This window comes from Cinclus cinclus, chromosome 11 (assembly GCF_963662255.1).
Source record: "Cinclus cinclus chromosome 11, bCinCin1.1, whole genome shotgun sequence".
Lineage (NCBI taxonomy): Eukaryota > Metazoa > Chordata > Aves > Passeriformes > Cinclidae > Cinclus > Cinclus cinclus.
In genome coordinates, this window is record NC_085056.1 from 8,618,065 (window position 1) to 8,641,032 (window position 22,968).

Sequence of the window (22,968 nt, forward strand, 5' to 3'; positions counted from 1 at the left end):
ATAGTGACTTTATAGCTAGTTCAGTATGTTCTCCAAAGAAACAGAAACTAACATAACTTGGTAGATACATTAAAGCATTTTATGAGGTTTTGCCCTGAAGTGGAGAAGGAAAGTCTTTAAACTGTGGTCGATAGGACTGTGGGCTCTGCGTGGTGTTCAGAAATGAGATTGTTACACTCCTCTGGACCCTTGGGGATCATGGAAATCGATTGAGCTTCAAAGAGGGGGAATATTGCACAGCAGAAGGGAGGAAATGCCTGTAGTGAAAGCAGCAAATGTGAATTCTGGTACTGCGTTCATGTGCCCCAAGGGACTTCACAGAAAAGCTCTGGGAGTCTCTGTACCCTGAGGCAGCTCAAAGGTTAATGCAGGGCACCAGGGGTGGGACTCGTTTCTCCTGCCCTGGCTGTGTGGGGCAGGCAGAGTACTTGGCTCTCCTCCTGCAGCATCCCTTGGTGCTGGAGCACAAACTGACCTTGCCTGCTGCTTGGCTCAGTGTGCTCTTGCAGAGCTTTATGGTCTCTGAACTGAGATGCTGTGCATGCTGATTCTTGTTACTAAAATGTGACGGCAATCCTGAAGCTAACTTCAATTAATTTTAATTCATCCTTTTCTAAATAAGGTTCCAGATAAGCTGCAAGAGGAGATAAATCCTTGATTGGATGATTTGAGTAATGGCATGCAGATGCCACCAATATCCTGCTCTCAAGCATATTGAGTTGAATTTCTTCATAAGAGTGAGGTCAGGCCTGCTGCTGTAGCATGAACCCTAAGACTTGGGACAGGAGCAGCAGCTAACCAAAGGTATTTAATAATTACAGTGGCTCCCAGCTTCACTTGTAATACTCTGGTGAGTCCAAGTGACTAAAATAGTATTGGTAATTAACAGTTCTGTTTTAACAGCCCATATACTTCTCTAGGTCAGCCCCTTGAAATTGAAAAATTCTCTGTACAGACAAACAACTAAAGGCAGTTTTGCATCTTGACTGTTGCTGCTGGGCTGAGCTCAAAGCATTTGGCTTCTGGGAGAGGCAGATCTGAAGAAGCACCAGGAGAGAGAATGTGGAGCTGCTCTTAGGGGTTACCTCACCCACCCTTTGTGAATGCAGCTGTTCACAACTCCCTTGTCTGAGATGTTTTGATTTGTTTGTTCCTATCTAGACTAAGCCAAGCTGTTCCTGAGCTGATGAATTAGAAAAGCACTGTGGAGCATTTGAGGACTTGCTGGCATGAGAAGTTTAGGAACGGATAAAAGGGGATTGATGGTGGGTTTGAATGAGAAGAGAGGAAGGAGTAGAGGAGCTCTGGGGGACAAGGTAAGGATGGCAGTGTGGCAGGAAGGGTTGCTGGGATGCAGCAGTTCATGTGCACCAAGAGTTGTTCTGTGCAAAGGGCTGCTCAGGGGGGAGCAAGGGGCCAGCTCTCATCCCCCTCCCAAAGGAACTGAGATTTGGGCTGCATCACATCCCATTTTGCCAAGGTGGCCTTGTTCCTTGGAATTATCCTGTGTGGTTTGATACAGATTCTGCATGTTGGCAATATGTGCATTGGTCCATCATTTTGTTTTCACATGATAAAACTGTTTGATATAAAGTACAATTGCATTTTTAATAAAACATGTAGTGCATATGATCCCCTTCTGATGTGTGCCTTTTTTTTTTTTTGTAAAGAAGTGAGGAGTCTGTGTGTGTGTGTCTGCTTAACTTGAATATTGCTGTACTGTCCACAGTATTTAATTTGTTTACACTTAATAAAACTGGTTGTTGTGCCCTTCTTTAAGGAGGTGAAGCTGACATTTCTTCCTGTATTCTTCAGGCCTTCAAGCAGTCCCTGGGCTCCTGTGATGGCTCCAGGCAGTGCTGTACAGATAAATGCTGCTGTGTAATACTGGAACCCTCTGTTCCCCAAAATGCAGTTCCTGACAAGAAAAAAGAATCTTCTGTTGCCAGGAACTGTCACATTTTTAATTCTAAACAGTTGTTGTTGGGTTTTTTTTTTTGTTTTTTTTTTTTTTTTTTTTTTTTTCTGAAAGAACAATCATATGGTGTGTGAGAACTGATTCATGTGATCATGATCGTTCATATTCCAGAGCTCCCATCCAACCTGTTGGAAACAAAATCCTTCAGTACTACAAGAAGATGGTGATTCATCATTGCTTTGGGGCTGGCTGGAGTTTAGGGGCCATCTGCTGTTTTCTAGAGGGAAATCAAGGGTGTTGCTGCCCCCTTCACACCGACTTTCTACCTGCTGTTAGAACCTGTTAGTCACTTAACTACTCTAAGCCAGAAGTTCTGTTAGGTTTTTGTGTTTCGTGGCTCAAAATGTACATTGAGAGTAAATCTGCATGTGTAAGTCAGTGTGGCTCTTACTTTGAAGGAAATGTTATGTCCAAGCCCTCTCTGCTTGCTTTTTCCAGAGTACTTGGGCAAAGACCAAGTTGTCTGATTTGGCACAATTTCACATGGGCTGGCTGTATTCAGAATAATTTTTGATGTTATGATGCGAGAAACATTATTCCATCCTAGTTGCAATTGTTTTGTGTCAACTTTTGCCCAATAAACACCTTTTTCAAAAACCTTGATTACACCAGTGTAAAGCCCCCTCCTCCCTGCCTGACTCTGTCAGACACAATCTGACAGCACAAGTAGCCAAATAAATACCTCACTGTGTGTCTGAGGAGTTACACTTGGTTGGTTCTTTTCATGTAAAATGTGAACCAGGTTGTTTCAGAGAGAAGGTAAGGCTGAATTAAAACAAGGGAAAAAGAAAGATCGAGCTTACTGGAGATGTAACTCTTAAGCATTAAAAATAGGCTCAGTGAAGCAGAGTCCACGAAGGATTTGTTTTTGTGGCAGTGTGTGTGTTACTTGGAGGGCTCAGGTGCAACCTAAATACCATGTTCTTTGCCTATGTGAACTTTTGCTGTAACTCATAAAGTCACTGCTAAAGTGTTTATCTGCCAAAGCTTCCATCCCGGGTTCTTGTGGTGTTAGTGGGGATGCCTGTTTTTCCAGCAGGTAAAATTACTTCTCATGATCTGGAAAAAATGAGTGCTTGAAACAGCAGGAAAGGTAAGCTGGAGTGCTGGAGTTTGCAGAGGAGGGCACTGACTGTGGTGTAAGATACCATTATTACAGTAACTTTTACTAGCTGTAATGGTTTAATATAATCTTTTCTATTTCATGCATTACTCAATTCCCCTTTAAATTTTACTCTTTTAGTTGTTTTAAAGTACTGCATATTGCAATTCTGGAAGGTGGTTTTAAGTGCCTTAATGCTTTACACCTACACTATATATATATGTGTGTATGTGTGTGTGTATTTTCCACTGAGTGCATAAGTTTCATTCTCATCCTTCAAAGAGACATTTAGTTTAAATATGAATCACAAACCCTGCATGATTATGCAATGTGCAGTCTGATCAACTCAAAAATCAAACCAGCCTGATCTCCTGTATTCCCTTTTCCCCTCTGCTCATCTCAGGAAAACTGCAGCCCTGAAATCCTGAATTTACCCTGTTCCTTGGTGGGTAGCTCTGCTGCATCCACAAGTAGGGAGGCTACAGAGATTGTTCCACCCTTTTCTGCTTCTATGGCTGTAGACACCATCTGTCTTATTATCACACCTTGACTCCCACCCAGTTCAGGCAGCCCCCCTAGGACAAGGTTACTGCAAACCTGTGTTATGTTTTTTCCAAGGTTTTACCACGTGAATTGTCAACAGATGGGCTGGGAAAGGGAGGGAGAGAGAGCAGATTCGTGAGCTGAGTCTGAACGGTTTGGAGAGAACATTTGGCTGGCCAGGAATGGTGGGGGAGCTGTTTGCCACTCCTGGAGGCACTCAGTTGTGCTCCTCCTTTGGGTTTACTTTCCTCTTTACTTTCCCCTCTCATTCCTCAGTATGGTTTTCTTACTGATCATAGGCCTAGAAAGTAATGAAGATTGTATTTAAAAGTTTTACTGGTTTTTAAAACTGTCACTGCAGTTAGTAGTGTCATTAGGGAAATGTGGTGGGCTGATTTTCTGGGCTACTGAGACCTGCAAGTCCAGCTGGAAGAGGTACAACTCAGGAGATCAGCATTTTCATGCTGGGCTTTGGGATAGACTTTTTTTTCCTTTCTCTGATCTGATGGTCTTTCAGCACTCCCCAGGGAATGTTCTCAGTGTTCTCTCCTATGAATGTTCTCATATCATATTTAGTGAAGGCTCTCCGAGTCTTTTGATTATTTTGTACAGTTTGAATTTGTGGCTGAGGTTTTCTTCTGAGAACCTGCTATAGAAAGATGAATAATTAAGCTGAAGACAGGAAGCACAAGATTTTAATACTGAATTGCTTCAGAGTCCTCTTTGGATTTCTTTTTTATGATGTCTGAGTCTGCAGTGGTTTGACCAAATGCTGGATCTTGGCATTTGCTACCAGTTTGTGTCCAGAGATGCTGGAGGTGCTGAATGTGAGGCTCAAGCCAGCTCTGCTCATTAGAGTGACCAAATCTGGCTACTTATGTACAATAGGAACAAAACTTGACTCTGTGTGGATCCTTGGGACTCAATAAAGCTTACTGTACTCTAATAATAAAACCATTAGTTTCAGAAGTTTATACTGAGAAAATCTGCTTGCCTTGTTTGCTACTGGTAGAGCCCACTTTGGATATTTTTATGTTTTCTTTTCTTGTCCTGGATTAGTCACGAAAAAAGTTGCCAAGCAAAGATTTATAGCAAGACTGGTGCACTCAATTAGCCAGTTAATAAAACCTACTCAGAAATGTCATTCTGAAAAGGATGGGTTTGGCTTTCTGCAATGCATCAGAAAGGTCGGTAGAGGGTCCGTCCTGCCAGTTCTCATACACACCTGGGGATTTAGGATTTTCTGAAAAGACCCTCACCCATAAGGAAATAAACTCCAGCTTGGATGAAATCAAAGCCTTTGCCTACTGTAGCAGTAAGTAGAATTCAATAAACTGCAGGGGTTGCAGCACAGCTCTCGGCATTCCCCCAGAGCATTGTGCTCACATATGGCAACTGCAGAGCCAAATGGAAACTTAAAGCCAGGTCAAATAGGCCATGCAGCAGAGGCTGGAGAACAAAAACAGATGGATCTTTCATCAAGAGAGACTCTGGTATTCAGTGGATAAAAGAAATGAGCTATTCTATATAATAAGATAATGGAGTAAACAGTTTAGTTCTGTTTTTGCCATCAGGGTATGTGCTGGCACAGACTGTGTCAAAATAGATGTTGAACAAAATGCACTCATTAATGCTGTGTTGTGGATAGACTGCAGATCTGAAGATATTATAGAGGGAGGAGCCAATCTCTGTATCTTCAAGTATAAAAGGAAAACCTTAATGACTGCTGAACCTGACTGCCTCATGGGAAAGTGCAAGGTAAATTCTCTTTATTTTTCTGTCATTGCCATTAAATTAAGTCCAGCACAGGGAAAGACTTGCCACCAAGTTATCCAAAGTAATGAATAATGTATTTTTTCATGTTACTGTCTTCATGAAAAATCCCAGTGGTTTTAGTCTTAAAACATGTGTGCAGGTGTACTTGACAAACTCACTCTGACAACTAGAGGCACATTGCATGCTGTTTTTAATGATGGTATAATTTCCCAAACTGTAAAATACTCATAGGTAATAAATTTCTGTACAATCTCATGAATACACAAGTATCACACATGTTAGCAGACAGGGGCAGGGGTAACTTTGTCCTACCAGTGATGCTTTGACTTAGTTCCACGCCCTGCAAAGCTCCTTGTGAAGCCCACATGAACATTTTGTATTTCAGGATTGCATCCTGAAAATATCCCAAATGTAGAAATCTTTCAATTTCTATATAGCTGACCTTTTCTTGGAAATACATTATTGTAAGTCTTGAACTCCTGATGAAGATTACCAACATGTAAAGCTTTGTTCATAGTCTGCCACAGACACTCCCAGCCTGCTGTTCTCTCTGTGCAGTGCTAGTGCCAGTACTGAGCCCAAGCTGCTGCAGGGTGGGAGGGAGCTTATACATGGATATGAAATGCAGCTGTGCTGCAGGCTCTGTGCAAGAGAAAGGAATTTTGGGCTTTTATGACTGATGGTAGTTTCCTTTGAAGCTGTGTGGATGTGCTATCCCAAGGGGTTCTCTGATGGACAGGAGTTTTGTTGGAGTAAAGACTTATAAAAGAATTAACAAACACTATCAGAGGTGAATTCAGGCTCTTTGCCCCATGAATTTCATAGCTTTTTAACCCTGATTTAGAGGAATTCACTTCTGCTTTGATGTCTGATGAAAGTATATTCTTCTAAGGTAGTCTGCTTGTAGGAAAAACAAAATGCATCAAAGTCTGGACTATACTTTGAAAAACTGAGCAATTCAGTGTTCTTGTCTGATGCTTGATATACTTAAAAAGTTCCTGACTGAACCTTAGAAAGCCCAACAGAAAGATTGCTGTGTGGTTTTGACTTCTTGCAATAAATTTAGATGAACTTTTATTCTGAAGCCCTTTTGTCTGAAAACTTTTCCCTTCGCGTGACACCCGCAGCAGTGTGAAAGTCCAGGCTGCTCTCTGCAGCTGACTGTGCTCAGCAGGAGCACCAAGGTCTCTAGAAACTAGCCCAGTCCACTCTTTGGTTTGAAGCAGCTCCCAAATGTGATGCAAGCAGCAGCTCTGTGTGGGATTACGCTTATAAGTAAAGGCCAAAGGATCTCTCCAGATGCAAACCTTCTGAAAATCTGGGTCAGATCGTGAGAGCAATACTGCTGATTCAAAATACTGTTGATAACTTCTGAATTTTCCCTGAATGTCAGTAAGCATAGTCAGCAGAGAGCCTGAGCTCAGGGAAGTGCCAAAATCTGCTCCACTGGTCCCCTGAATCTTGAGCATGTCAAGAGAGCAGTTATATGAACTGAGAAGAATGGTGAAAAATCAAGACTCAAAGTGATCAGGTCAAAGTTCTTGTCCTTTCTCTAAAGGCCCTTTTTAAGTCTTCTCCTTTCTAGCTATCTACATCCTGGTCCTTTGTTCCACCAGCCTCAGCATCCAGTTTGATTTCTTGTAATCCATCTGAACTGCAGCTGTAGGACCCCATTTCAACAGCTCTTTGTTGTTCTCTTCTTGTGAGGCCTGTGGAAAACCAACCAGGCAGCAGTGATATGATTTGAGCAGACACTAAAGGGACTCGATTTCCTGTACCCTAGTTCTTGTCTGGTCATTTTTCAATGAGTCCAAATCAAGTAGCAAGTTGACAATAATCCCTGTACTCCCTGCTGTCTGTTCTAACCCTACGTCTTCTTTCATTTCTGACACTTCTAACCATGCTGAAAAATCTCCAAGAACTGTATTTTTCAATGTGCTTTTAAACACTGTCCCACTAAGCGCTACCATAATCCTAATAAATAATAATAAATTATAGCTATGTTATGATTATTTGGACTCTTTAGTACAGAAGGACCCACATGATATGTATGTGCAAATGTGGAATTTGGGCAAATTCCTGCAATTGTTTGTTGTCTTCTCTTAATGTTGTAAATAAGGTGTGCTGAAATGCTTGAAAGGTGGTTTGTTGGACTGTCTGTTCCAGGCTCCCTTTCTTGGCTGGTTTGCTGTGTGTGCTGCACTCTGCCTGCATTATCTGAGGGGTGATCCTGGTGTTGTTATCTGAGCTTTCTTCTCCCATTGGAAAGGCTTCTTCACCTGCTTCTTCTGAGTACAGGAAAGCCGTGGGCTGTGGAGCAGGTTCCACATTAGCCAGATCTCAGCAACTTTCAGGCTATGAACTACCATGAGATCTTTGTAAAAACAAGGATCAAATGTCTGTAGGTGTGGGGCAGCAGAAGGCTTAACAATACCAAAGGTCTTGAATCCTTCATGTAAAATGGGCTTGAGGTTGATTCTCTGTAAGCACATGCCCAAAAAGACATCATCAATGGGGAACAGCTCCACCTCTCTGCAAGCCCTAGAGAGCTTCCTCATGGTGCAGCTGGACAGCAAAAACCCTCCTCCTCCAGCATAGGCAGGGTAGATGCTCAGCCCATACATGGTCTCTGGGATGTAGTATTTGCTCTTCCGGACACGGATGGGACGGGCATTGTAGATGATGTCCCCAACAAAGAGGTCTTCAGTGGGATTGTGTCTCTTGAGGAAATCAACAATGTTCTCAACATTGACAAAAACATCAGCGTCACCTTTAAAAATAAATTTCACATTGTGGCAGAATTCAGCAGCCCAGTTCAGGAAGTGGATCTCCTTCAGAGTCAGGTTGAAGAAAGTGTCTGTGAAGTCCCAGAGTAAAATGTCCCGGTATGTCTGACTCTCCTGGTGCATCAGGGTCTCCCATGTTGCCAGTGCTGTCCTGTTCTTTGGTGTTCCCAGGAGGAACACTCGCTGGATCTGCTCCCCGTTCACCAAACCCTCCCTGCCCCAAGTTTTCCGGACAATCTCACGCCTGTCAAAGTCTTCAGCTACTGATTTGATAGCAATGAGCAGAAAGGGACCTCCTGGTGTTTTTCGGCATTTCCTGGGCTGGTTAATGAGGAGATTGAAGTTCCTGTTATCCTTGTTTAGGAGATAGAGCTTGAAGTTGAAGGCAGAATCAGTCAGTGGGGCTGGAGTTGTAGTTTGGACCCTGTTTTTGGCCACTTCTGTTTGTCTCATGACAAGGGTAACTTGGGGTCTGGGTGCAGCTGCCTCTGTTGGCATCAGCCTCCAAGGTGCTCTGGGATTGGAGAATATTTTTTGTGATACTCGAGGCTTGTTCTGTGTTGGCTCCTTCTTTCCTGCCAGGACTAAATGTTCCAGTTGGGAGTAGAGCAAAGAACAAAGCGCTACCAGCAAGAAGAGGGTGCAGACCACATCTCCTTTGAGGTGAACTCTCATTGTCTCTCCGGTGTTCCTGGGACTGTTAAAAGCTGTGTTTGAGCTGCCTGGCACCACTGTCCATCTGTAAATAAACACAGAGTGTGTCAGCAGTGAGGATTTGGCAGGTCTGAAGCTAGCAGGCAAGACTAACTGAAACATCATTTAAAAACCCAGCAGCAAAGCACATTTTACTCACACAAGCACAGAGACATTGAGGAACTTGTCAAAAGGCACATGGGGTTGCAAACTTCCTGCTGATCCCATTGCCAGCTCTGTGATTTGGTTAGTTCAGTCACTCAGCAGTCACTCTCTAAGCACAGCCCAAAATCCTGCATCCCTTACGGCTGAATGCATTTTGTCATTTTAGAGATGTCACTGGGAAAAGCAAAGTGGAAAATGATGAATGATGCCATTCTCCCCTAAATAATTACTTTGTTTTTATTTTTTTTCCTAGCTTGACAGCCATTACTTGCTGCTTCTACCCTTTTTGACTCAAACCAGGGAGGCCCAGAGCTGACTGCAGAAGGGCAGACTCTTCATGGCAGTCTAATGCTGGTGTTTCCCTCCACACAGAGCCAGCTTTTGTTAAACCAACTCTGACTTGTATTCAAAATGAATACATTGGGTAAAATCTAGAATTCATACAGGGCTTTTCTCCTGCCAGTATTCTTTATAAAATATCAAACCATTGTAAGTAACATCCATTAATAAGATTAGAAGGGGCCATGGGTGTATTTCCTCTGCCAAATCACCCTAAACCCTAAGTGAGAGGTGGGGAAATAAATCCCAATATGCAGAAGCAAGACAGAGCATGGTGTTAGAAAAATTTTGTTCATGCATGAGAGATGAAGCTGCCTTTTGAAATACAGGATATTTTCTCACTTACACTTTTCCTGTAGATCTTCTGTCTTATTTGATCAGTTCTTCAACTGCAAACAAAATGAGAATGAAAGAGTAGTAAGAAGGCAGCAAGCAGCAGGGAACCACAGTTCAGACAAAGAGCTGGTCAGGTGTCTGCAGCTGCAGCAAAGGCAGAGCTGGACAGAGGGACGCCACAGCTGCTCCAGGAGAAGGTGAGTGACCATCACCATTCCTACCACCCTCAAGAAACAAGAAGGAAGTTGAGCCCCACCCAAATTTTACAAGTGCACATATTTTATACACCCACTAATAATGTATCATGTTCATATGTGATTTGTGGCTCTCCCTTGCCTGTGCTGGACTAATAGAAGCTAGCTGGGAAGGTATTGCAGTTCTCTGTCTTGAATTACCTGAGATCATATCTGAAGATGACTGCTGGGATAAAAAATGCTGGAAAGGAACTTTTGACAAGGGCATAGAGTGATAGGACAAGGTGCAAATGCTTGGTAAGAATTTGGTAGTATCTGTTCTCAGGAAATCTCCTTTTATTGTCCTGGATTGGATCACCTGCTGTTAATGATTGTTCATTAACCATCAATTTTGTATCAGCTGTAATATTAAGTTTTCAAACTCAAAATTAGATTGACAAGTCTGTAATTCTGAAGTAATAAAACAGTGGCATCTGTGGTACCTAAGCAATATTTCAAGATTTATGAGGAAGAAAAATTATTATACCAGTTGATTTCCTGGCCAGACCCTTTAAAATCTTAGATGCACATTATTTGGACATCATTATGTAAATACTGTGTTTTTTCCTTACTGGTTAACTTCACCTCCAAGTTACTGCTGAAATAGAGAATATTTTATCATCATATGCTATTGCATATCTTTTTCCCCAAGTACAACTTCAAAAAGTTTACTGACTTCATTTGCTTTGTCTAGATTATTTATGAAATTGTTATTTTGGAAAGCAGCATATCCATGCCTTTCTGTAAGACTCTTTGCATTCCTGGTGGATTTAAAATCACTTTGGCCTTGTCCTGATGACCATGGGTTTTTTCATTAAGCTTTTTTTCCTGCCTTTTTCTGCCCTCTGATAGAGGCTTTTCTTCATTTGTTCTTTTTTTGCTCGCCTTCCACTTCTCTCCTAGGCAAGGCAAATGTTTTCACTGGCATAACTTTAATACTAATAGCAGGATTGAACAATTTTCTCAGATGTCTTGTAAACTGTTGTTCAAGTGTTTAGAATAATCAGGGTCTGTTTCCAGTTTATGTTCTTTCTGCCACGTGGCTTGGCTCATAACTATGTTCAGCCTCATGAAACAGTCCCTCCTGACACGTATAGGATGTTGGTTTGCATTTTACGTCTGAACTATATATATATTTCTTCACAGTAATAGCAAATATCTTTTTCCTTTTCTATGCAAAAGTTTGATCTTATTTCAGTTGCCAGGTTCCAGATGGTAGTTAGGGAGCTGGATGAAAGTCCTGGCTTTTTCCTGTGTTTAATGTTATCAACAAGGGTTTGGAATAAAATGCATGTGTCATGAAACTCGTAATTTCCATGGCTTCCAGATTTATACTGCCAACATCTCAGAATCTGGCAATAGGTTTTTTGGCTCTTTGGATTTTGGCTCCTGGAAAAGCCAAAAAAAAAAATCCTGAACTGTTACAAGCCTGGGCTGATAGCCCAGATTTTCCTCTGTGTTTTTTGTTTTTTTATTGAAAGTAAAGGATCCAAGAGAGTGATTTCCATGCTGAAATAAAACAGTTCAGTGCTCAAGATAGACCTCTCATTTTCAAAAGAGTTGCCAGCCCTTGAAGTAATTCCTTGATCTAATAATATGGATTTTCCAGTCTTTGTTAGATATTTCCTTCTTTGGAAGGAAAATACCCTTGATTATCACAGTGGTGTAAGCTCTATCCATGGATGTCAGTGTGGGAAAAACTGTTCTGCTCTTGAATACAGAGGGACTGATGATTCTGGCAGACACTCTGATATGTCCTAAAGCCAAAAGGATTATTCATCCACCTTGACACCAGAGGAAAAGAATTACAGGGCTATCAAAGTGAGCAGGAAATATTTGATGCCAAACAAAAGAGATGAGAGCACAGCAGAGGTTTTCTCAGCACAGAACATCCCTGGGTGTCCCTATCTGAGGCAGATGCACCTCTGCTATGAGGGACCTCCATTCAACCTGTGACATGGAGCTGGGCTTACAAACTGCTCCATCACTCAGTGCCTTGAGGAATGGCCTGGCTGCCAGCACTGCCCTCTGTGTCCTCCAAGCCTGGAAAAACAGGCAGCTATCCCTCTTTGTGTTGGCTGTCTGGGGATGGATACAGAGGGGTGTTGTGTCTGACTGGGATAACGGGGTTTGTCTCCCCAGGACAGCGGGGTCCTGGGGAAGGCTGAGGATGTTGCAGCCAGGGCTGAGCACCAGCAATGTTAGAGGGCTGAGCTGGGCAGTAGGAAGAGGCTGACAGGTCCCATATCCATGAGGTGGCAAGATAGGGAGCCATCAATAAGGAATGAGCTGGAAGAACCAAGGGGGCACAGCCCAAGAGACAACAAAAGGCTGGGAAGCTGGAAGTGGCCAGAGCTGGGCATGGCACTCTGACGAGCATCCAGGCAGGGAGTCTGACCTGCACTGTTGCATGCTCGGGCAGAGGGCCCAGTCCTCTGCCTGGTTTTCATTTATTTGAGAGGAGGATTCCAAATTATGGCCAAGAACAGCTGCAATAAAAGCAGTCAAGTGATGATAGAAAAAAATAAATTGCTAGCCCTTCATTCCCAGTTGAATGATGTGAAAACTTGAGCTCATCCTGGAAATCTTTTCTTGCAGCAGTCATCACATCTCCATCCTTGGCACTTCTACTCAGGGCCAAAGTGGAAAAAAGTCCTCTGGATCCTGTCCCCACATTCAGTCAAGAGGCCTTGGTAATTCTGGCATGATGCTTTGTGCCTTGAGGAGTGGTTATTCGATCCAGCCAGCCCTGGGAAAAGCAGCTGAGATAATCAAGCTGAATGACTGCATACATGATACACTGAGCACGGGGGCACAAAATCATCAACAAGCTCTGCTGCCCACTCATCCCAGCCCGGCTCACAGTAACATCCATCCCCACCAAACACAGTTATGGGATGTCCTCAAATCAGCCTGCTCCCTGCTTCATGGGAAGCGCTTCCAGCTCCCTCCTCACTCCCCACGCTGGAGCTGCCACAGGTAGGTTTGGGTTGGGCAGCAGAGGGACACTGTGTGCCCCACATGTGTGGGGCTGTGGTGGCTGATGGAGGTGTCTTATCTGTGTCTCCATAAAATGAGCTGAAGAAAGTGTGTGGGATCCAGCACTGATGGGTTGGATGATCTTTTCTTGTAATCATCAGGGTAGACTCTATAATTCTGGGTGGTGTGGGTATTTTGGGGCAATGAGTTTGGTTTGGGATATTTGTTTTCATTTCATGTTGGCTGAATGCATTTTACAAGAACAAAGAACAAAGGCACCTTGTAGCAGCCAGTGTTGGATACTGAGACCTGCCCGGGCTCTGGCCTGCAAGGGGAGATGTCTCTGTGCACGTGTCCCTCTCCTCTGCCTTGTGTACAGGAATTTTTCCATCCAGATTCCCTTGGCAAGAGCAAAGAAAGCTCCCAGGACCCTCCTCACCTGGCTCCTCTGCCTCAGGAAGAATCCTGACGCTGCTCAAGAAACAATAATGACATACCCCATGCCCATGTTGCAGCTGCAGCTGTGTAAAGTAGATGTGTGCAGGTGAGCTTGCTCCCACCACAGCAGGATGCTGAGAAGTCTGCACTGCCTGAAGCCCTGGAGGCTGCATCTTCCCACTGACACCCTTGGTCCCATCCTCTGAGCCCCTGAGGGTCGGGAGTGTTTGACTTGTGTCTGCACCAGTTTAGTTTAAAAGTCTTGCTGGACACTTGGACATGGGAAGCATTGTTTTGGGTGAGGAATCACACGTTTTGCCCTCTTCAAGCTGCAATGAGCTGCCACCCTTCTCCTACCCTTCTACAGGTGCCTGAAGTGAAGTGCAAAGGCCAAGGCTTCAAATTCTTAGTCTTGTGCTGGCAGAACCTCATCTGGGCTCTGTTGGGCACCCACAGGGAAATGTGTCAGCTTCCAGCACTGACATATGTAGGGTTGTGTAGGTGGGGTTTGTTCTGCCCCACATACAAAAACTTGGGTGAAACAATTTGAGTTTAATCATTTAAGCTGGGTTTGAAATGTTTAAATGGGAAAAGTAGTTCTGTATGTTGGAGCAGGGGAAGAACCCATGTTCCATTTCTGCGTTTGGGTGTCATGTAATGGCTTTTATTCCTGCATGATTTGGGGTTTGTTTCCTTCTTTGTTTTTCTATGCCCACCCCCCCCCCCCCCCCCCAGCAAAGTCAAAAACCTCATCAAAGTTATTGCTTTAACTGGCCCTGGTGTTGAAAAAGTCCTCTGTGTTTCAGGGTGTTTGTGAAGAGGTCTCATTTGGAGTTACAGGATTAAAAAGTAATGCTGAATTACTCGATCTTCTTGATTAGAAGACAGAGGTGGCGGAAATACGAAGACCCCTTTTGGCACGTTGGTAAGTGCAAAGCCCTAGAAAAATGAAGTCACCAAAGCATTCACTCTGCTTCCTTACCAGATAAAAACTAATCTTATTCAGTTGCTTACAAGTTCTGAAGTCCATAAACAAACTGAGAGCATGCTGTAGGATTTCATTAGCTGAGTGTCTTGAGAGCTATCCCAGGAACTGGGTTCATGAACCAGAACCAAGGGAGCACAGTGAAAGGGGCAGAGGCTCAGTGCTCAGCTGCACACAATGGCACAGCTCAGGCACTGCTGGCAGTGCCACAGTCTCAGCACTGCAGCATCACTGCTGCTGTTACTTGCTGTAGCACCTGGAGCCAAAAGCTCTGTTGAGTCAAATCCTGAGGAAGCAGGTAACAAAAATGCAGGCCCTGCTCCAAAGACAATTTCCAACTTTCCTGTCAGAGCTGCTTTTCATGGCATTTTTGAATATTTTTTCCAGGCCAGAGCAAACTAATGGGTAAGATCCATGCTGTTACAGGACAGGGCATCTTATTTATCTACTTGTCCCAGTCCTCAAACACATAGTTTGATCAGCTTCCCAGCTGGCTGGTGCCATTTTACTGCAGTTTCTCCTGTTGGCACTGCCAGCCTTCCCTTTGCAATGCTGGTCACGTTGGATAACTGCTTGCAAATGGCTGCTGCAGTCACCTCCTTTCACCTTCCACCCCAGTCAGGAAGCTTTTATGAAGTGTACAAACTTAAACACAGAGTAACTGCAGAGCTGCTGTGTGCAGGCTGTTGAGATATCTGTTTCCAGGTTCAGGGGTCGCAGAAAGGGACTTGTCCTTCCTTGCCAGGGACTGGTGCACTCCCATGGCAGCTGAGCACGGGAGCCTCGCTGAGCCTGGGCAGGACCAGCTGCCTGCAGGACTGAGCTCCAGGAAAGGCTGGCTGCCAGCACCCTGCTCCCCTCGCCCTGCTGGCCCAGTGGCAGTCACTCAGGCACACGTGGCACAGTCTGGGAGCTGCAGGTCATTTAAGCAGCGCGTGATGCTTTTCTGTCCCTTTTGGGGCAGGACACACCATGGGGGCAGTGCCTCTGCAGGACTGTGCTGCACCAGGCACCTGGGCTGGGCCCCAGGAAAACCTGGGAAAACTCCAGCAACCTGGGAAAACTCCAGCTCCCTCTGAGCACGGCACCACATCCCTCTTGAGAGTGCTCAGATGCCTGCAAGGCAGGAGAAGGTAATGCCCAATGCCCTTCTGCAGGCTCAGCGGCCTCCAGAGGTACTTCCCTACATTCAGATGCAGTCTTGCTCATCCATAGTCTGATTTTCAGAATGGCAGAGGGCACAGCAGCTCAATTCCCATCCTGAGTGCTCTGGGGAGACAAGGCCCCTTCTGAGTAGCCAAGGTGAGGAACCTACCGTCTCTCTTCCAAACATTAATTTTTCTGGGCCCCAGGAGGGGAATAAAGCCTTGCAGGCTTGTGAAGGGGTGAGAAGCAGTCCTACTGAAACGAACATCTTCCTTTCCCAGCCCTCCCCAGGCTGCAGTGCTCGCCACCTCTTCAGCTCCCTCACCCTCTTCTGATAAATAATTTGCCCAATGCACCCCAAACCCAAGCAATTGCAGTGCAGTAGCATGGCTGTATTGTTACACCCACGCTCAGATGGGAGAGGGAGTACATGCTGATGTATCCCACTAATTTCCGGACTATACATGTAAGTTTCTCAGAATCTGTCCAAAAGCTATTAAAAAATATGATCAGTAACTGCATGCTTCACAGGGGCTAAATTATTTTCTATCTTTGTGATGCTAGAGAGCTTGAAAATTCCCATGTTTTGCTCAAAGCATACCACAGTGTAACATGGGGAAGATGCATGTCCTTTTACTGATGAAGAATAACTTGTAAATGTAACGTGCCAGCACTGGAACATGTTTGTGGTTGAGAGGAAACCTTGTTTCAGAGCACTGCAGGCATTGTGTAAATGCCACAGCTCTATAAAAACAACCTAAAGCTTCAAAGTTTTTTAGAAAGTAAAGTGTAAAGCGATATCTCAGGGCTTGAGCCTGCGTGCAGAGCCTGCAGCCGACCCTGCTGCGTGTTAACCATCAGGGCCCAGGCTGCTGCATGTAACAACATTCAAGAGCAACAAGGCAAAAAGTAAAGCTGGGAGCAAAGGGAAGCAGTAAGGACAGACTCCAGTCCACCCTGTTCGCCGCACAACTCAACCCACCAGATCAAACACACTTAATAGATACTTACATCCCATTCGATAGCGCTGATCCTGCGTCCCCTCGGTAATGTCTGTGCAGCGGGCTGCCAAGGAGGCACATCTGGACGTCGTTAGTGAGAGGCATTGCTCAGCCTTCCAGCGAAGCCGAGGAAGCCCTGGGGGCGCGGAGCAGCGCTGGCGGCTCGGGGCCGCTCGGGGCTGGCGGCGAACGGAGCTGCCCCGCCGGGGGACCGGGAGCGGGGCTGGGACAGGACCGGGAGCGGGGCTGGGTGCGGCGGGGCTGGGAGCAGAGTTGGCACCGGACTGGGACAGACAGGACTGGGACAGGACTGGGAGCGGCCAGGAGCGGAGCGGGCTCCTGCACAGCCCCAGCGCGCAGCGAGCGGAGCTCGGCGGGCAGGGCGAGCAGCCGCGTCCCCGTCCAAGCCCCGACACGTGATGGGGCCGGGGAGCTCCGGCGGGAGCCGGCGGAGGTGTCGAGAGACAGAACGCACAGCCAGGTTGGGGACTTTCACCCATTCTGCAAAAAAAAGCTGTTTTTTTCTTTCCCGGCACCCTCCCCCCCCCCAAGTTTTTTCAATAGGAAACGTGTTAATTTTTCTTTCTTTTTCTTTTCCTTCTGTACTTAGGCTCTTTTAATTCCCTTGTAAGTATTTACCTCTGCAAGGAGTCACATTGAAAAATAGAGGCTGGGTTCAGCTCAGAAGTTAAATCCACTTGGGGGCTGTTTTTTTTGTTTCTTTCTTTCTTTCATTCTTTTTTCTTTCCTTCTTTTTTTTTTTTCCAAGTAAGGAAATGATGGGAGGATGTATGAGCCGAGCAGCGCAGAGGCTGAAAAGGGGCCCTTCCAAAACTTGGAACAAAAAACCCCCCAAGCCCCACTTTTTTATTAAATTTAATTTTAAATACTTCAAAAATATTTTTATTTGGAGCCAAATCTAACATGCTATCACTACTGATCTGCCAGCTGAGTGCAGCCATAGCACCTCCCATCCCTGTGGCTGTTTCTTTGTCTCTGCATTGTAAACAATGACCACTATTCCTCTAACAGAGGCCAAGTGTCTGGAGACTGCCTAGACCACGGCCACTTTGGGAAGCAAAGTTTTTCATTTACTTGTCATAAAACCAGGTTTTGATCTACTCTGTTGTTTTCACAAACACCTCTTTTTAAAAAACATAATATAAAAATCCCTTTTTGTAAGCATTTGTGCTTTTTTTGGTGTATTCTTGATTTCAGCTGAAATGTTGTGCTTTGCTGAACACGGTTTCATGAAGAGTGGGTTCTTGATGGGCCACCCTGAGGCCCTGCACTCAGGTGCTGCTGGGAAGGTCCTTTCCTCATGCTCACAGCTGCCTGAGCCACAGCAGGTCCCTGCTGAACAGCACAGCTGATCAGAAACCTCAGCCATAAATGTTCCTTAGTTCCAGCTTTCCCTGTGCCAGCCCAAGGCACCTCTGCTCTTTTCTTCTGCAGCAGCAGCCCCAGGTAACTTATCATCCCTGCTCTGTAGGGAGGCAGCTGATGGTCAGAGGCAAAGGCCAGCTCCTGTCTGCCTTTGCTAGAGGGAGGGGACCTGCTCCCTGAAACCACCAGGCACTCACAGCAGTTATTTCCACTATGATGCCTCACCCAGGTTTGGGGACCTGCCACCCTGCCTCCCTCTTGCTTGCTCCCATGGAGTGAGAGTGAACACAGAGGCTTTCATTGATGTGTGGTGCCTTTGTGGCCGCCATGGCCTGGAGAATCACACAGGGGGCTTGGAGGTGGAGGAGTTTCTCCATGGATGCTTCCACTTGGTGGTTGTCTCATGTGGACCTTGTTCCCTGGGCACTGATCCGTGGCTGGTTTGTTCTTCCCACTGCCAGCAAAGGTGCCCTTGGTCCATCCTGTGTTACGTCACTATCTTAGAAGACTGGGTCAGTGATCTCACTGACCCTCCTCAGTAGGCCAGCCCTGTTGACCCCAGGTTGGTTTGTCCTTCCAGCTGCTGTAGGGCAGAGCCCTGCTCCCCTCACTGTGCTCTTGCAGGCATCAAGCCATGCATTTGGGAATACAGCTTTGTGGTAGGTAAAGAAGGGCTGATCTTATGATTTTCAAACAGTGAGATTTAAGAGATTCAGGGTAAAATACATCTCTGCTCAAGTTCATGGCAAAAAGAATTTCCCTGAATTCAGCTCTCAGGTCAATCAGTGGCTTCTATGCAAAGCTGCTGGAGATTTTATATCCCAGCTCCTTGGCTCCCCACCTGTGGGGCAGCTTTGTGACAGAGATCACTGGTAGTGAGGCACTTGGGATTGCAGTGGTGCTGTGGCTTCAGAGTTGTTCCAGATATCCAACAGCACTGAAAGAAACACAGTTAAGCTCCTCCAGGTGCCAGGAGTGGGACAAACCTCCCCTTCTGGCCATGCTGACTGAAAAAGGCTCATCAAAGCAGTAACTAGAAATGGAACAAACACAGAGGCTTGGCTTGGTTTTGTAATCAGAACCATTCTCTTGCAGGTGGGACACCAGCCTTGCCATGTCAGGAGAAACGTGTGACTTTGGGCAGAACCCTGCTGTGTATCCACCCTCACATGGATGCTCCTCTGGAGCTGGCGATCACCAAAGGTAGCCAGAACTTCAGTGATCCCTGTTCTTACCACTGCAGTTAAGTGTTCAATCAAAGTCTCTGAGGCAGTTTTCATCAAAAGTATATATTTATTTATAAAAAAGAATGGGGAAAAAAATATATACCAAAGAGCTTTTTCTGTAAAAAGTAATTCCTTCGAGGCTGAATGTTCTAGACCCAAGTATGCCTGGCATTGCAGCCCATAGATGTAGATGGCTGATCCAAATCTGATACTGAATATCATGGGAATTTGGAATTAGAAGGTCAGCAAGGGATTTTTCCATTGAAAACTAGGAGACATTAACCACACATCTCATACAGGTTTCTATTAGAGATGTACAGCTAGCTCCTTTCAGTGGGTTTAAAATTCAATCCAAAGAAGAAAAAAAATACATATTTTTTTACTCTAGACCTTAAATTGCTTCACTGTTTGAGTCCATCTCCATACAAAAGACATTGGCCAGACCCCTGTCCAGTTTAAAGCACCAGTGTCATGCACACACTCCAGTATGTGGGTTAGACTCAAGAAACCCTCGATTCCTCTTCTTATACCTCTTTGGTTCAAGGATATCAGATAAAATACCAGAGGTTCACCAGGAATTTCAGTTAAACTAAATCAGCAATTTAAGTGAATTTGAGGCTCCTCCTTCTGCCCATGCTCACTTCTGCAGCTACCTGGGCAGCTGCCAGGATGTGGTTCCCTTGGGAACAGCAGAGGGGAGATAGTGACCCAGACAGTAGGACAGCTCCTCAATGCTGAACCTGGCTTTCAAGTGAATGGCAAAATAAACATCTGTTCCTTTGAGACACCTTTGTATCAGGGTATCCTGTCAGGTTTGCTTCTATCAGATGCTTCCGGTCAAAGTGTATCTGGTGAGCATTTTAACTTCACTCTCCTCTTTGTTATCATCTCTTTGAACACTGTAGGTCAGCTATGCCAAAACAAATAATTCAAATTCTCCTTTGGATGGATCTTTTATTCCTTCTGGCAGACTGAATGGAGATTCCTTCAAATCTGAAACATGGTTAAAACTAGAAAAACAATCTGTACCAGTAAAATAAGTCCTCTTGGATCTCTTCCTGTAAGCACATTTTGGCCTGATTTCTGCTGCTTGTTTTATGTTTTTTTTTTTTCTGTTTTAGATTTTATACGTGACTGATTAGCACCTTTATTTGCTTTTAATATTGTGTTTCATTCTGAAACATTACCACCACCCCTGAATTTTTCTTTATCACAGATATACCTCAGTATACAGAGAAAAGCAGTTACTGTGATAAGGCAAATTTTTCCAGCAGCAGCACTGCCCATGGCTTATCTCCCACCATGATCATGACTGGTCATGGAAAGGTAGGTATGAAACAGCCACTGCTGTGTCCTAAACCATGCCATGTGCTCGAGACAGTTTCACCATGGAATGTCACTGAAAACGCCCTTTCCTTCCAGTCTCTCTGCACTGAAGGCACCTGTGAATGCTGTTAGAGATTATGATATTCCATAAAGGTTGCCAGGGCACTTAATGGCATTTCTGACAGGGAATATGTGAGTAAGAGGAAATATACATGCCAGTTACTGGCAGAAAGAAAATGCACAACGTTTGCATTCAGAAGAAAGCATTCATGGTTAGTCCTCTGTAAAAAAAGTAACAGCAGCAAAGAAGTTTTCTGGACTTGAAGTAAATGCTGAATAATTAAGACTTTCTCATTTTGAGCATTAACAGCTGCTACAAAAACTAGTAATTCTCATTACTCAGTGGCTGCCTTACAACTTCATGTGCAAGTTCTGCACATGAATAGCTGGTCTGAGAGCTTAGAAATATTCATTGCAAATGAGACAGCAGGCTATGCATATGACCTTGTTCTCTTAAAAAAGTAATTTTTGCAAAATCAAGAGCAAACTCTCTCGCTCTTAAAGTAATTTTCAAGTTTCTGATTTTTAAATTTTTTAAAATACGATTTGTCAGGTGGGTTTCTGCCAAACAGAGTTGCCCAGCTGGGATTTGGCAGGAAAGCTAAATGCTTTGAGGTATGGTTCCACAGCAGCCTAAATTAGCTAAGATCTGCACCACTGTGTTGGTCCCAAAAGCAAAACTGTCAGAAAGGTAATTGCTTCATTTTGGGAAGGACACTGGTACTACTGGAGTAGAGCAGGAATGGAGGAGATGAAACTGCAATGGCACTGATACCAAATGGCTTAATAAAAGGTGATGGAGCCAGTCTTTGCAGAGATGGTGCCTGCATGAAGTCCTGTTTCTTTGGAAGCTAAGGGCAAGATGGAAGCAGATTCCCTCACATCCTGAAAACCTTCTCCCCATACTTAACCCCCTTCCTTTCCTTTCCTGGCTCCTTTCCCTCGGGGGTTCAAAATCTACAGAAAACAAGTCACGTTTCTCTGGCTTACTCTAAGAATATTTTACTCAGCTCATCTGAGGTATGTGGATCCCAGCTGGCTCAAAGCAGGCCATCTAAATCCTGCCCATCCAGATGTTCAGGGACTGATGCTCAGTTGTTCCAGCAGAAGGTACAGGAACATCTCCAGCTTGGATCTGAGCCCACATCTGAATCTGAGGTTATGTTCCTCCTTACTGAATTACAGCTTTGACTCCAGGGAAGGAGTAGGATGTGAGTTGTGGTTTAAAAGGCCATGACTTGAAAGTTGCTCCTACCATGACTGCTTGCAGCCCGATATTCACATGCACACAGATTTTTTGTGTGTGGCCAGAGTCCCCCTCTGCATTTCAAAACATTTTCACGGCCCACTGGCTATTCCCACAGATGGGAAGGGCAAAAAAAGGATAGAATTAATGGAAAAGTATTAGTAAAAACCTATCAGGAAAGCACTGGGAATATGTTAAAGGTAATTGAGCTGCTGTTGTACTTCACGGGACCCATGTCATGCCAGACATTTGTTGCTCTGTGCTTTGTTACGGCAAAAGTGCAGCTGCTTTGTTGCAGTCTGCATCAGCCATACCAGGAGACACTCAGCTTCTCCCACAGGAACTGAAAGCAGGCGTCAGCCCTGGGGTTTAGGAGATTTGTCTCTTAAACCATTTTTACCCTAAAAATCGGTGCAGGTAAATCCAGGCACAGTGGCAGCTGATGCTTGATAGTCACACAATGACAGCAGTGCCAGGGAAAGGCTCTCTGTAGATCCTGACACCTGTGGGACACAGCAGGGCGAGCTGTCCCCTCCAGGGGCCCAGCAGGCTGAAGGTGGGTGGTTAGGAAGTGAGTGAAGGCACGAGCAGCCAGCTGGGTCTGGTGATTGCTCAGCTCTGTGGTCTGAGGACAGCATTTGACGCTGCAGTGCACCTGTGAGCAGCAGTTCCAATCCATGCTCCACAGGTAGCTTGCTGATGAGGAGACTCTTTTCCTTCCAGCACTGTGTTTTGCTTTTCCATGGCTGCAGGCTCCTTCAGGCTGGGAGGCAAGAGCTAATCAACACATTACTGTCTACCACAGATGAGAAAATGTTGACAATCGTTGTCTGAATTTGAGTTTGACCATACTGTTTGTTCAGTGCCTGCCATTTGTTGTACAGCAGTAATCTTTTGCCCTGAAGAAGATTATGGCTGCCCCAGCTAGAAGAAAAGCCTTCAGGTGGTGAGAGGTGGGAAGGAGCTACAATAGAGCAGGGTGGAACAGATGCTCTTGCCATGGATGTTTTTCGTTCTTCAAACAAAGAAGGAAAATAACGTAAAATTGACTTTTCCTTACTTTCCCCTTTGTCTTTACTTGATGTCACGAAGGGCAAAATGTTTTCAATATAAAAATATATTGCAGCTCTCCAGGTGATGGCCCTGGACACAGCCTGAGAAGCAGTGGCCTTGTCTGCTTCCCAGAGAAATTCTATGAGAAGCCTTGCTTGCTTTTCTGTTCTC

The 22,968-nt window shown here is 44.9% G+C and overlaps 1 protein-coding gene across 1 annotated transcript; it reads right to left on the bottom strand.

Annotated features, from left to right (window-relative positions):
* Nucleotides 1–7,612: 7,612 nt before the first annotated feature.
* B3GNT9 (UDP-GlcNAc:betaGal beta-1,3-N-acetylglucosaminyltransferase 9) lies at nucleotides 7,613–16,605 on the bottom strand. The gene is made up of 2 exons (XM_062500151.1): nucleotides 16,511–16,605; nucleotides 7,613–8,924 (listed from the first exon to the last, which is right to left on the bottom strand). The coding sequence occupies exons 1-2, from the start codon at nucleotides 16,603–16,605 to the stop codon at nucleotides 7,613–7,615; spliced, it is 1,407 nt and encodes a 468-aa protein (XP_062356135.1).
* Between the last annotated feature and the right edge of the window lie 6,363 nt (nucleotides 16,606–22,968).

Excerpts from the sequence above, each read along its gene's own strand:
- B3GNT9 (XM_062500151.1), bottom strand. The coding sequence starts at position 16,605 with ATGCCTCTCACTAACGACGTCCAGATGTGCCTCCTTGGCAGCCCGCTG. Across the intron at positions 8,925-16,510 it reads TCAGCGCTATCGAATGGGAT|ATGGACAGTGGTGCCAGGCA; the intron begins GTAAGTATCTAT and ends GTTTATTTACAG.